The sequence below is a fragment of the Leucoraja erinacea genome, unplaced genomic scaffold (genome assembly GCF_028641065.1).
Source record: "Leucoraja erinacea ecotype New England unplaced genomic scaffold, Leri_hhj_1 Leri_112S, whole genome shotgun sequence".
Classification (NCBI taxonomy): Eukaryota; Metazoa; Chordata; class Chondrichthyes; order Rajiformes; family Rajidae; genus Leucoraja; species Leucoraja erinaceus.
In genome coordinates, this window is record NW_026575374.1 from 163789 (window position 1) to 177422 (window position 13634).

The window sequence follows — 13634 nt, forward strand, 5'->3', positions numbered from 1 at the left end:
ATCAAGTAGGTTATGTCCTTAAAAGGTGTAAAAATCTCAGCAGCCTCAGCAGCTATATCACTTTATGAAGCTAGAGAAGAAATTGTGGGGGCACTGATTGAGAGCCATGTATCATTTCCGGTGTTGCTCACTCTGGCCATGGAGGAGACCCAGGACAGAGAGGTCGGACGGGGAATGGGAGGGGGAGTTGAAGTGCTATTAACTCGGCTGTTCAGGCAGGTGCAGCAGGCAGTGAAGAAAGCAAATGGTATGTTAGCATTCATAGCAAAAGGATTTGAGTATAAGAGCAGGGAGGTTCTACTGCAGTTGTACAGGGTCTTGGTGAGACCACACCTGGAGTATTGCGTACAGTTTTGGTCTCCTAATCTGAGGAAAGACATTCTTGCCATAGAGGGAGTACAGAAGGCTCACCAGACTGATTCCTGGCAGGACTTTCATATGAAGAAAGACTGGATAGACTCAGCTTGTACACGATATAATTTAGAAGATTGAGGGGGGATCTTATAGAAACTTACAACATTCTTAAGGGGTTGGACAGGCTAGATGCAGGAAGATTATTCCCGATGTTGGGGAAGTCCAGAACTAGGGGTCACACAGTTTAAGGATAAGAGGGAAGTCTTTTAGGACCGAGATGAGAAAATCATTTTTTACACAGAGTGGTGAATCTGTGGAATTCTCTGCCACAGAAGGTAGTTGAGGCCAGTTCATTGGCTATATTTAAGAGGGAGTTAGATGTGGCCCTTGTGGCTAAAGGGAATCAGGGGGTATGGAAAGAAGGCAGGGATGGGATACTGAGTTGGATGGTCAGATCGAATGGCGGTGCAGGCTCGAAGGGCCGAATGGCCTACTCCTGCACCTATTTTCTATGTTTCTATGTCTATGTAAGCCACCCGTGAGACGCCAGAAGATTTGGGATTGGCCGATGTTGTGCTTCTATTAAGAAGGCTTACACAGGAAAACCTGGGAATGATCGACCAGTGAATCATGTTACTGGAGGGGATTCAACAGGGGTTGAACGGCTCCAATTCTCAGTCCGCAATGTGAACCAAAGATTATAGAGGAGCGGTGTGAACCAAAGATCTTAGATCCGATCTTTGGCCGGAAACAAGATGGCCGAACAAGATGGCGGGGGCTGGTTGCTAAAATTAGTCCTATAATCACCCATGAATCTGCCCATGAGCGTACTATAAGTTTGCGTGAGAGTAATCCATCTTGCTTTGCTCTAAGATCTTTGGTGTGAACCGGGCAGAATCCCGGGTAATGCGAACGACTTCTAATTGGTGGAAGGGGGGATTGTTGCGTCCCCTCAGATATCCAATCAGAACGTCTGAAAGTTGTAATTATTCGTGTCTCAAACCGACCAATAGAATTTGTTCCTGCTCTATCCTACATTAGCATAGGGCGACGGCGCTGTCTATTTAATCCGCGCTCCGAATAACTGTTTCTGTCTTCGATTGAAATCCTCTGAGAAAATGCCTGAGCAGCTGAAAACAGCTCCCAAGAAGGGCGCTAAGAAAACCTTACCGAAGCCAGTGGGCAAAAAACGCAAGAAGTCGAGGAAACAGAGTTACTCCATCTACATCTACAAAGTGATGAAGCAGGTTCACCCTGACACCGGCATCTCTTCCAAGGCGATGGGCATTATGAGCTCGTTCGTCAATGATATTTTTGAGCGCATCGCGGGCGAGGCGTCCCGCCTGGCCCATTACAACAAGCGGTCCACCATCAGTTCCCGGGAGATCCAGACCGCCGTGCGCCTGCTTCTGCCTGGGGAGCTGGCCAAACACGCCGTGTCCGAAGGGACAAAGGCGGTTACCAAGTACACCAACTCCAAATAAATATCCACTGGGTACGGACAAAACAAATTGAAAACCCAACGGTTCTTTTCAGAACCACGTACATTTTCGATAAAGAGTAAAATGTCAAGTAATTCAAACACGTTGTTCTTCTAATTTAATAACCTTTTTTTTTCCAGATTTAAGCATCCGCTGGCCGGGATACACCCCGCATAACTGCAGAATTCCTACGTCCACAATTACTTTCTCCGTCACTCAGAAATTAGAGCAAGATTTTATCATGTTGCTATTCAAGAATCTAAACAAATGTAATTGTTTTTATATTGTAGTTGTTTTTAATTGTATATTATTTCAATACATGCAAAAATCCGAACACAATAACGTGAGTTCAGTTTACTTCAAAGATACAGAGTGGAAACAGGCCCTTCGCACAATGATCCCCGCACATTAACACTATCCTACACAAATGTACAATTTTACCAAGCCAATTCGCCTACAAACCTGTACGTCTTTGGAGTGTGAGAGGAAGCTGAGCACCTGGGGAAAGCCCACATAGGTCATGTGGAGAATGTACAAACTCCTTACAGACAAAGCAACCGTAGTCAGGATCGAACCCGGTTCATTGGGGCTGTAAGGCAGTAACTCTACTGCTGGTCCACTGTGCTGCCCCAGGTCTCTCGCTGCCCCAGGTCTTCCCAAAATGCAACACCTCAACTGGTCAGGTTAGAGTCAGAGATTAGGAAGGAACTGCAAATACTTGTTTAAACCGAAGATGGACACAAAAGAGGAGGCCCGTGACAGCGAGGGAATGGGAATGAGAATTAAAGTGTTTCACAACTGGGAGATCAGTCAGTCAGACTGATCTGATCTGATCAGCGACTGATCAGTCACCCAGCCAGACTGAGCGAAGGTGTTCAGCGAAACGATCACCCAGTCTATGTTTGTTCTTGCCTGTAAGAGCCCACACGTTGAATAACGGATTTAGTAGATGAGGTTAGAGGAGGTGCAAGTGAACCTCTACCTAACCTGAAAGGACTGTCGAGGTCCCTGGACAAAGTCGAGGGAGGAGGTACAGGGAGAGGTGTTGCATCTCCTTGCGTAGTGAGGGAAAGTACTTGGGGAGGGGGTGGTTTAGGTGGGAAAGGGATGAGTTAACCAGGGAATTGTGGAGGGAACGGTCTCTGGAAGGCGGAAAAGGGTGAAGATGGGAGAGTTGGCTAATACAAGTGAAGTTTTATTTCATGAGATCCTGCGCGCTTTCTGTTAACGACAAACAAAAGTGTTTGTCGTCCTTTAGCGTTCTTCTAAGTGGCCTTTGAATTGTGTTGTGGTGAAGCAAGTCTCTATTTGCAGCCGGTGTATTTGCTGACCGCTTTTGTTCCTTCAGAAATAGCGTGCTTGGACAGTTCCCGGGCAGCAGGGAGGTCTGGATCTCCCGAGAAGAGATGGTCTGCCGTTTGCTCTACCGGATAAAGCGGGAAGCCTCGGAGGCGAGGTGCTCAAATATGTCATCGACGAAAGAGTTAATGATACTCATGGCCGAAGAAGCGATGCCCGTATTCGGGTGTACCCAAAGATCTTATAGCAGATCTTATATCCTTTCTACTTTTTTCCATCTCGGTCAACGTACTTCTGTTCCAAATTTGAAACCACTCAACCGCAGACATGTCCATTGTTCTCACCATCTTTCTCCTTTTATAGTAGTTAAAACGTATTTAATTTCAAACTTTTCATCGTTCTAAAGGAAGATCAAGGACTTGAAATATTCAGATTTTCTTTATCCTCAAGGACTGCCTGACCTGCAACATTCGCAACATTTCTGAATTTAACTTCAGATGTTCAGCACCTGCAGATATGTTTTTTTTGCTTTTGATTTGACAGGTTTTCTTCCACAGAGAATGTACAAAGTATGTTAGACAGAGAGCAGCACATCACAGGAGTGCATTGTTTGTGCCAAACATGATGCCAAGTTAAACTGATTGCATTTGCCTGTACATTATCAAAATCTCCCTATTCACTGCATTTGTTCATGCTAATCTAAACGCCTTTTAAATGCCACTATCGTAGCAGCCTCCAGCTTTTCAAAATGAATTTTACTTTCATTAAATCCAGGTTTTTATCATCAATTTACACACAATACCCCATAATTAAAAAGTGAAAACAGGTGTTTAGAAATGTTTGCAAAGTAATTAAAAAGAAATAACTGAAATATCTAATTTACGTAAGTATTCAGACACTTTACAAAGTACTTTGTTGAGGCACTTTAGCAATGATTACATTCTCAAGTCTTCTTGTGTAGGACGCTACATGCTTGGCACACCTGTATTTGGGTAATTTCTCACATTCTTCTCTGCAGATCCTCTCAAGCTCTGTCAGGTTGGATGGGGAGCGTAGCTGCACAGCTATTTCCAGGTCTCTACAGAAATGTTTGATTGGGTTCAAGTCTGGGCTATGGCTGGGCCACTGAAGGACATTCACAGACTTGGCACAAAGCCATCCTGCATTGTCTTGGCTGTGGTGCTTAGGGTCGTTGTCCTGTTGGAAGGTGAACCTCTGCCCCAGTTTGAGGCCCAGAATGCTCTGGAGCAGGTGCTCATCAAGGATCTCTCTGTACTTTGCTCCGTTCATCTTTCCCTCAATCTTGACTAGTCTCCCAGTTCCTACCACTGAAAAACATCCCCACAGCATGATGCTGCCACCATCATGCTTCACCGCAGGTATGGTATTGGCCAGGTGATGAGCGGTGCTTGGTTTTCTCCAGACGTGACTCTTGGCATTCAGGCCAAAGAGTTCAATCTTGGTATCGTTAGACCAGAGAATCGTGTTTCTCATTCCTTTTTGGCAAACTCCAAGCGGGCTGTCATGTGCCTCGTAGCAAAGATGAGCGAGAAGCAATAGGATTGGGTAATGTTTAAAGAGCTGAAGATAACTAAAAATGACAATACGGGGAGAAAAGATGAGGTACCAAGGTAAGCTAGCCAAGAATATAAAGGAGGATAGTAAAAGCTTATTTAGGTATGTGAAAAGGAAAACACTAGTTAAGACCAAAGTAGGACCATTGAAGGCTGAAAAAGGTGAATTTATTATGTGGAACAAGGAAATGGCAGATGAGTTGAACAGGTACTTTGAATTTGTCTTCACACATCATCTTCCTGATGTACTAGTGGCCAGAGGATCTGGGGTGACAGATGAACTGAAGGAAACCCACATTAGGCAGGAAATGGTGTTGGGTAAACTGATGGGACTGAAGGCTGATAAATCCCCAGGGTCTGATGATCTGCATCCCAGGCTACTTCAGGAAGTGGCACTAGAAATCGTGGATGCATTGGTGATAATGTTCCAATGTTCTATAGATTCAGGATCAGTTCCTGTGGATTGGAGGGTAGCTAATGTTATCCCACTTTTTAAGAAAGGAAGGAGAGAAAAAATAGGTAATTATAGACCAGTTAACCTGACATCAGTGGTGAGGAAATGCTGGAGTCAATTATAAAAGATGAAATAATAGCACATTTGGATAGAAGTAAGAGGATTGGTCCGAGTCAGCATGGATTTACGAAGGGGAAATCATGCATGACTAATCTGGAATTTTTGGAGGATGTAACTAGGAAAATGGACAAGGGAGAGCCAGTGGATGTAGTGTACCTGGACTTTCGGAAAGCATTTGTTAAGGTTCCACATAGGAGATTAGTTTGCAAAATTAGGTCACATGGTATTGGTGGTAGAATGCTGACATGGATAGAAAATTGGTTGGCAGACAGGAAACAAAGAGTAGGGATTAACGGGTCCCTTTCAGAATGGCAGGCAGTGACTAGTGGGGTACCGCAAGGCTCGGTGCTGGGACCGCAGCTATTTACAATATACATCAATGGTTTAGATGAAGGGATTCAAAGTAACATTAGCAATTTTGCAGATGACGCAAAGCTGTATGGCAGTGTGAACAGTGAGGAGGGTGCTATGAGAATGCAGCGTGATTGGACAGGTTGGGTGAGTGGGCAGATGCATGGCAGATGCAGTTTAATGTGGTTAAATGTGAGGTTATCCTCTTTGGTAGTAAAATACAGGAAGGCAGATTATTATCTAAATGGTATCAAGTTGGGAAAATGGGAAGTACAACGGATCTGGGGGTCCTTGTTCATCAATCAATGAAAGTAAGCATGCAGGTACAGCAGGCAATGAAGAAAGCAAACGGCATGTTGGACTTCATAACAAGAGGATTTGAGTATAGGAGTAAATATGTCCTTCTGCAGTTGTATAATGCCCTAGTGAAACCACACTTGTGTGCAGTTTTGGTCCCCTAATTTGAGGAAGGATGTTCTTGCTATTGAGCGAGTGCAGCGTAGGTTTAAAACTTTAATTCCCGGGATGGCGGGTTTTTCATATGCTGAGAGAATGGAGCGGCTGGGCTTGTATACTATGGAATTTTGAAGGATGAGAGGGTATCTTATTGAAACAAATAAGATTATTAACGGCTTGGACATGCTAGAGGCAGGAAACATGTTCCTGATGTTGGGCGAGTCCAGAACCAGGGGTCACAGTTTAAGAATAAGGGGTAAGCCATTTAGAACGGAGATGAGGAATCACTTTTTCAATCAGAGAGTTGTGAGTCTGTGGAATTCTCTGCCTCAGAGGGCGGTGGAGGCTGGTTCTCTGGATACTTAAAGATAGCGGAGTCAGGGGATATGGGGAGAAGGCAGGAACGTGGTACTGATTGGGGTTGATCAGCCATCATCACATTGAACGGCGGTGCTGGCTCAAAGGGCCAAACGGCCTACTCCTGCATCTATTGTCGATTGTCTATTGCAGATAGTGAAGAAGGATGTCAAAAACTGCATCTTGAGTGGTTGGTCAGGTGGGCTGAGGAATGTTTGATGGAATTTCATACACAAAATGTGAAGTCGCATTTTGAAAATCTAACATGGGCAGGACCTACACAGTGAATGGTATGGCTCTGGGGAGTATTGACGACCAGAGGGATCTTGGAGTGCAGGTGCATGGTTCCCTGAAGGTGGTGCCACAGGTATATAGATAGGGTGGTCAAAGATACTTTTTTTCACTGTTCTTCGTTAGTCAAAGTATTGAGCACAGAGGTTGGGATGTCATGTTGCAGTTATCGTTGGTGAAGCTGCATTTAAAGTAGTGTGTTCAGTCTGGATACCATATTACAAGAAAGATGTTGTCAAGTTATAAAGGGTGAAGCGAAGATTTACGAGGATGTTACCAGGACTTGAGGATCTGAGCAGAAGGGAGAGGTTGGAGCACTGCAGGATGAGCGATGATCTTATAGAGGTATATGAAACAAATAGATCAGTAGACGCACATAGACTCTTGTCAAAGGTAGGGGAAGCGAGAACTAGAGGACATAGGTTTAAGGTGATGGGGGAAAAATTTAATAGGAATCTGACGGGTAACTTTTTTACGTAAACGGTGGTGGGTGTATGGAACGATCTGCTAGAGCAGGTAGATGAGGCAGGGGTGATTGCAACATTTAAGAAATTATCTTGATCCCAGTGGAATGTAATAATAATATATTTTATTGTCATTGCACATCAGTGCAACGAGATTTGGTATGCAGCTTCCAACCGATGTCAAAAAAATAAAATAAATAAATAAACTGTGCGACGTGACCATCTGAGGGAGACTGTCCAGGGGGGGTGGGGGGCACTCAGCAGGGCCGGTTCAGAGCCGCTATAGCTCTGGGAATGAAGCTGTTTCTGAGTCTGGAGGTTCGGGCGTAGAAGGCCTTGTACCATACAATTTAGGCTGTGTGAATATCGAGGTGATAATAAAATTAAACTGGGTGTTATAATTTAATCTTGTGCGTTACCAAAATACCGGATGTAGATTGGTTATGGTTATTGAATCTGTCAGCCAAATAGGGGTGGAAATAGTTTATCTTGACAAACAGATGACAGAACTGCCAACTCCTCTGGGAAATCAGTCATTTAAAATGTTGATGTGGAAACAACAGGGGATTTGAACTTTAAACCATTCATAACAATTATTTATTAGTACGGAATCTGGTTACTGAAATGGATCCTATAATTGCCCATGAATCTGCCCATGACCGTAATACGTGTTTTGCATAGGCCATCTTGCTCCGCTATAGGATTTTTGATCTCAGCTGCACGGAGGCGGAGAGGAGAACCCTTCAGCACGTCGACCACAGAGCACAGAAGATTATTGGGACACAGCTACCAGCCTTGGAGGGCATCTACCACACACGGTGCCTCCGGAAGGCCGTCAGCATCCATAAAGACTCCTCACACCCTTGTAATGGACTGTTCGAACTCCTACCTTCCGGCAGACATTACAAGGCCTTCTACGCCCGCACCTCCAGACTCAGGAACAGCTTCATTCCCAGAGCTATAGCTGCTCTGAACCGGCCCTGCTGAGTGCCCCCCACCCCCATGGACTGTCTCCTTCGGATGGTCACGTCGTACAGACACATCTGCACTTTAGTCTGTCGTGACTGTTTACTGTTTTAATGGTCTTTTTACAAACCATGTTCACGGGGTATCTAAATCTAAATTATATTAGTTATTTAAGTTATGACATCGGATGGAAGCTGCATACCAAATCTCGTTGCACTTATGTGCAATGACAATAAAATGTATTATTATTATTATTATTAATAATAGTCATGTGCAGTAGATGTACCTGGCAACATCACAACACATTTTATGTGTGAGCTTATTTTGAGAAGGAATGTTTATTCTGCCTTTGTAAAATACATAAAATAAATAGATGTGTAATTGCAACAAAATGAATGTGTTTGTAGGAAGAATTTTAAATAAAACTTCACTTTTGCTAAAACTTTGATGCTGTCATTTGCAGGTACCATGGTTTGAATGATTGTCTGCGATTTGGTATTAGTGCTGTAATGTGACGCAATAACTTGTTCTGTGTTTAATATCTTGATAATATAGTGGGCTATACCCTGATTATATTAGTAACCTGTGGTGTATTTGGTGCTGGGAACGGACTTTAAATAATACTTGGACACGGGAGTAAACTAACAAGCTTATTTTATTCTGAATGCCACAAAGAGTCTCTCCTGTGCATGCATCAATTGCGCACGACCTTAAATATGTTAATTATATTTCATACACAACACAACTCCCCCTTTAACTTGGATGCAGGTAACACAATTTCACCTTCACGGTAGATGCTCTTTACCAAAAATATAATTGATTAATACACTGTTCCAAAATTGTATTATTAAAGTCATCTTACAATACATCCTCATAACTGTAATAATCATACCTAAACTTAGTACTTGTAATTTTTACATTCCACCCATCTTCCTTAAACCAAATCCATTACACCTTGCTTTATGTGATAACCTTTATAAAGAACAAAGTCCTCAAATCTTTTGGGCGTTCTTTTTGTCCTATCAGACCTTTGTCTCTCTGCCTGTGTCGGCCTTTGCACGTTATCTGAGACATCAGGCTCTGGTTGTGATAATATATTATCACTAGGGGCTAGAGGTTCCCCGCGCTCTGAATTTCCTTCAGGATCTACACCAGCTGTTGGAGTAGACATAACTATCAGTGGCTCCTCGCTTGGTTGACCCCCTTCTCTTAGCTGGACACCGCCGTGCTTGTCACCTTTTGGCCAGGATGCTCTTATTTGATCGACATGACGATGCACAACTCTTTCCTCATTCAACTTTGTGTTGTACATGACTTCACTGATTACTTCTTCTATCATCCCATAAAACCAAGTAGGGCCTGAAGTGACGTTCTTGACCATGACATGGTTATTCATTTCAAAGGCTCATTCCTCGCTTCCTCGATCTGCTGCCTGTTTCATTGAAGCTTGCTTCCTCTGGACAGATTTGCTGAGATCGGGTCGCAGACTGTCAAGTTTAGTGCGGATCTTTCGTCTGAACATCAGTTCACTGGGTGACTTTCCAGTCATTTCTTGAGGTATGACTCTGTATGTCAACAAGAACTTCTAGAGCGTTAGTTCCAGGTCCGATCCTTTCTCTTTCTTCACACCTGCGTACACCTCTTTTGGTTAGTCCGTTGCTGGACGGGTGTTTGGGTGATGTTTGAATACGGCAGATGTTGTTGCTACTGAGGAACCTGGCAAATTCCTCAGACACAAACTGCGTACCGTTGTCTGTTACCACCGTTTCCGGTAACCCATGAGTTGCAAACAACCGTCTCAGGGCAATCACTGTTGCTGCTGATGTTGCGTGTCTCACCCGAATGGCTTCAATCCATTTACTGTGAGCATTGACCACAATCAGCAAATTCTCTTCGTCCAGGCTGGCATAATCACAGTGAATCCTACTCCCCGGTTTCGCAGGAAACTCCCATGGATGGCTGCCACCGGACTATGTTGACTATGCTGTCAGCTTGGGCAACTTCTCACTTGCTGTTCCAACTCTTTTTTGATTCGGGCACCAGACGTTTGATCTTGCCAATGCCTTCATTTTCACGATGCCAGGGTGCGTGCTATGAAGTTCTTCAAGGATTCTAGTCCTCATCTTAAGATTATCTGGGATGACCACTCGTGATCCCCACAGGATAATGTCATCCTCCACTGACAGCTCTTCTTTCTTGCTGGCAAAGGGCTTTACTCCTCTGGAAGATTCCTAGCACATAGCCACCCTTCCATGATGTGGCTCCTCACCTTTGACAGAACTTTGTCCTTCTTGGTGGCTCTCTTCACTTCCTATGTGTCCAGATTGGTGAGCAAGTTGCTGCGTGCCTCTGGTGCTTCATCGAGCTCAGGGTGATTCCATGAAGAGTCCTCTTCGTGGATCGGAAAGCGCAACAATGCATCAACATTCTGGTGTTTCTTGCCTTCCAGATGGACAATCCTATAACTGTAGACAGACAGAATCATATGCCATCTTGCTACCCAGGCAGAGGCCATTGGGCTTGCAGGTTTGTGGTCACCAAACAGTCCCATCAGAGGCTTGTGATCAGTCACAATGGTGAAAAACCTCCCATGTAACTGCATTCAGTATATTTACAATACACAAAATTAATTTATAATACTAAGTTTACTTTCATTAGGGGAGTACGTCACGACGTGTGGTGTGGCGGCGTCTAACGGCAGCGGCTCAACTACAGTCGTCCGTCTTTTTTTTTATGTTGGTTTTGTTAAATGTATGTTTTGAGCTTAGTTTTTATTAGTTTATTAGCTGTGTATATGTGGGGGATGGAGGGCGGGATGTGGGGTCACAGTTTAAGGATAAGGGGGAAATATTTTAGGACCGAGATGAGGAAAACATTTTTCACACAGAGAGTGGTGAATCTGTGGAATTCTCTGCCACAGAAAGTAGATGAGGCCAATTCATTGGCTATATTTAAGAGGGAGTTAGATGTGGCCCTTGTGGCTAAAGGGGTCAGGGGGTATGGAGAGAAGGCAGGTATAGGATACTGAGTTGGATGATCAGCCATGATCATATTGAATGGCGGTGCAGGCTCGAAGGGCCGCATGGCCTATTCCTGCACTATTTTCTATGTTTCTATGTTAGTCTCTTCCCTGTACGGGGACCCGACTTTTTCCCTGTCGGGTCTCCGGTGTCGTTCGGCCTAACATAGTGGGGCTGGCGGCGGCCGGGACCAACCTGAGGGCTACAGTCGCGGACCTGAGGACCTGAGATCGCGGAGCTAGCCGTCTTCGGAGCGGGGAGAGCTGTGATGGCGCTCGGCTGCGACACGACTTTGGAGCTTTGGAAGCTCCGGCTGCAGGCTCGGTGGACAGGAACATCGGGAGCTCCAAGTCCCTGGTGGGAGGCGGCTTTTTGGAGCTCCCGCAACGGCAGCTTCTCCTGCTGGAATCGCGGGGTTGCAAGGACACGGAGCGAGGCCTAACATCGCCCGGTGCGGGTTAGTGGCCACGGGATTTACCATCTCCTGCCGGGGGCTCTAACATTGGAGCCCCAGTTCGCCTAGACGCTGCAGTTGGACCGCGGGTGAAGAATAAAGGGAAGAGAAGACTTTGCCTTCCATCACATTGAGGAGGTGTTGGAGACACACTGTGATGGATGTCCACGTAAATTATGTTAAGTGTGATCCTGAAACTGTGAAGTTACAACCATCAGGAAAAAACAAGCACTTTCAACAAGGAGAGAAGGTAAAAGGAATTACGTTGATAATAACCTCTGAAATTGTATAGTGGTTAGATTCGTCATTTTAGTCCGTGGCATTGGCAAGAATGTGAAACGTTGCCATTACCAAAACAGTAATATGACCAGACCCAGAGTCGAGGGGGAAACCGAAAATATGAGAAATTACGATTTATTATCATACATTAGGGTAGACTGTTATCAAAGTATTTAGACCAAGTTGTCGGTCTCTAAGAATGATGTGGTGGTCCTGATAAGGACCTTTGATCATAACTTTTCATTTATCTTTCAGCCCCCGAACTCATACAAGGTGCGCCCCTGGCGTTTCAGTGCATACGCCACGTCCATTGCTGTCACTGTCTTGCGTTTCGCATGTTCCGTGTAGGTTTAGGAATCCCGGATGACATTCTCAAGGAAAACCTTCAAAACGCCGCGCACTTCTTCGTAGATGAGGCCAGAAATACGCTTGACGCCACCTCGTCGAGCCAAACGACGAACGGCAGGTTTGGTGATGCCTTGAATATTATCACGGAGGACTTTAAGGTGCCGTTTTACACCACCCTTGCCCAACCCCTTCCCACCTTTTCCTCTACCTGACATGATACCAAATCGCCGGTTGACAAGTGTAAATGAATGGGTTCCTCGATTGGTTCTAATACCGGCTGTGCGGACCTGGGTGAAGAAGAAGCAGGAAGCGGTAGCCAGTAAATATCACGTGATTTATCCTCCTGGATATATACGTCATTGTCGACGTCAAGTGAAATTGAATAAACAATGCTCTTCCCCACAGGAACAAAAATGCGTATTTGCACACTTCCTTGCAATTTGTGAAATGATATGATTTATTTCAACAACAGTCGTTTGTTGTTGGTGGGAAATGAAAGTTTGTTTTATAAACCTTGCCATTTTATGGGAGAGAAACACATAATGCTTGGAAACCAGATACATTTCTTGACTTTCATCCCAATTTTAACCCACTAAATTACTTCCTCTTGGACAATGGTTCCTGCAAGGAATACATTTATTGACATAGGCCATTGGAATTACACTCCAGACCCCACTCGAAACTGCTCTTTTAATCTCTCAAATGGAAAGATCGTGTTTGCAATTACATTTCAATTTCTACCTGCGCTGGATTTATTCCCAATCAAATTATTTTAAAACATTATGATTCAAAGTGCTGGAGCACCTCAGCATGTCAGGCAGCATCTCTGAAGAACATGGAAGAGATAACATTTTGGAAGAAACTTCTTCAGAGTCTGAAAAAGGGTCTCGACCGGAGACATTGCCCACCAGTTTTCATGTTCCCCAGAGATGCTGTCTCACCCCCCAAATTCATAAAATCATGTTATAGGAGCAGAATTAGGCCATTTGGCCCATCACGTCTATTCTGCCATTCAATCATGGCTGACCTATCTCTCCCTCCTTACCCCAAGGAGAGCCCTGAGTTCGAAATTCAGAGAAGACTATGCCCTACCAACAGAATGAATCTGGCAATTCATTCATATGGGTAATATCTGTCCAAGTTATGACTTTTCTGATTTAGTTTAAGAAGTGATAAGTTGTAATAGTAAAACAAATGAGAAGTTATTAGAAGTCAATGATTTGCGTGAATGCTTAACTCGAGTTGTAATAAACCTTCAGATCCTCTTGTTCGACACGTCAGTTGATAGCCGATAGAAATAAAAGGGTCAACATTTTCGTGTGCGTGGTTGAGTGTTCAATTTTTTTGGTCCCACCGTGCCTGAATC

The 13634-nt window shown here is 44.4% G+C and overlaps 1 protein-coding gene and 1 pseudogene across 1 annotated transcript; one reads left to right on the forward strand and one right to left on the reverse strand.

The window, feature by feature from the left end:
* Positions 1-13634, reverse strand: part of LOC129715338 (uncharacterized) — a 126095-nt pseudogene that overhangs the window by 21109 nt on the left and 91352 nt on the right.
* Positions 152-2028, forward strand: LOC129715346 (histone H2B-like). The gene has a single exon (XM_055665221.1). It carries the CDS (start codon positions 1473-1475, stop codon positions 1836-1838), a length of 366 nt encoding a protein of 121 aa, XP_055521196.1. The 5' UTR covers positions 152-1472; the 3' UTR covers positions 1839-2028.

Excerpts from the sequence above, each read along its gene's own strand:
- LOC129715346 (XM_055665221.1), top strand. The coding sequence starts at position 1,473 with ATGCCTGAGCAGCTGAAAACAGCTCCCAAGAAGGGCGCTAAGAAAACC.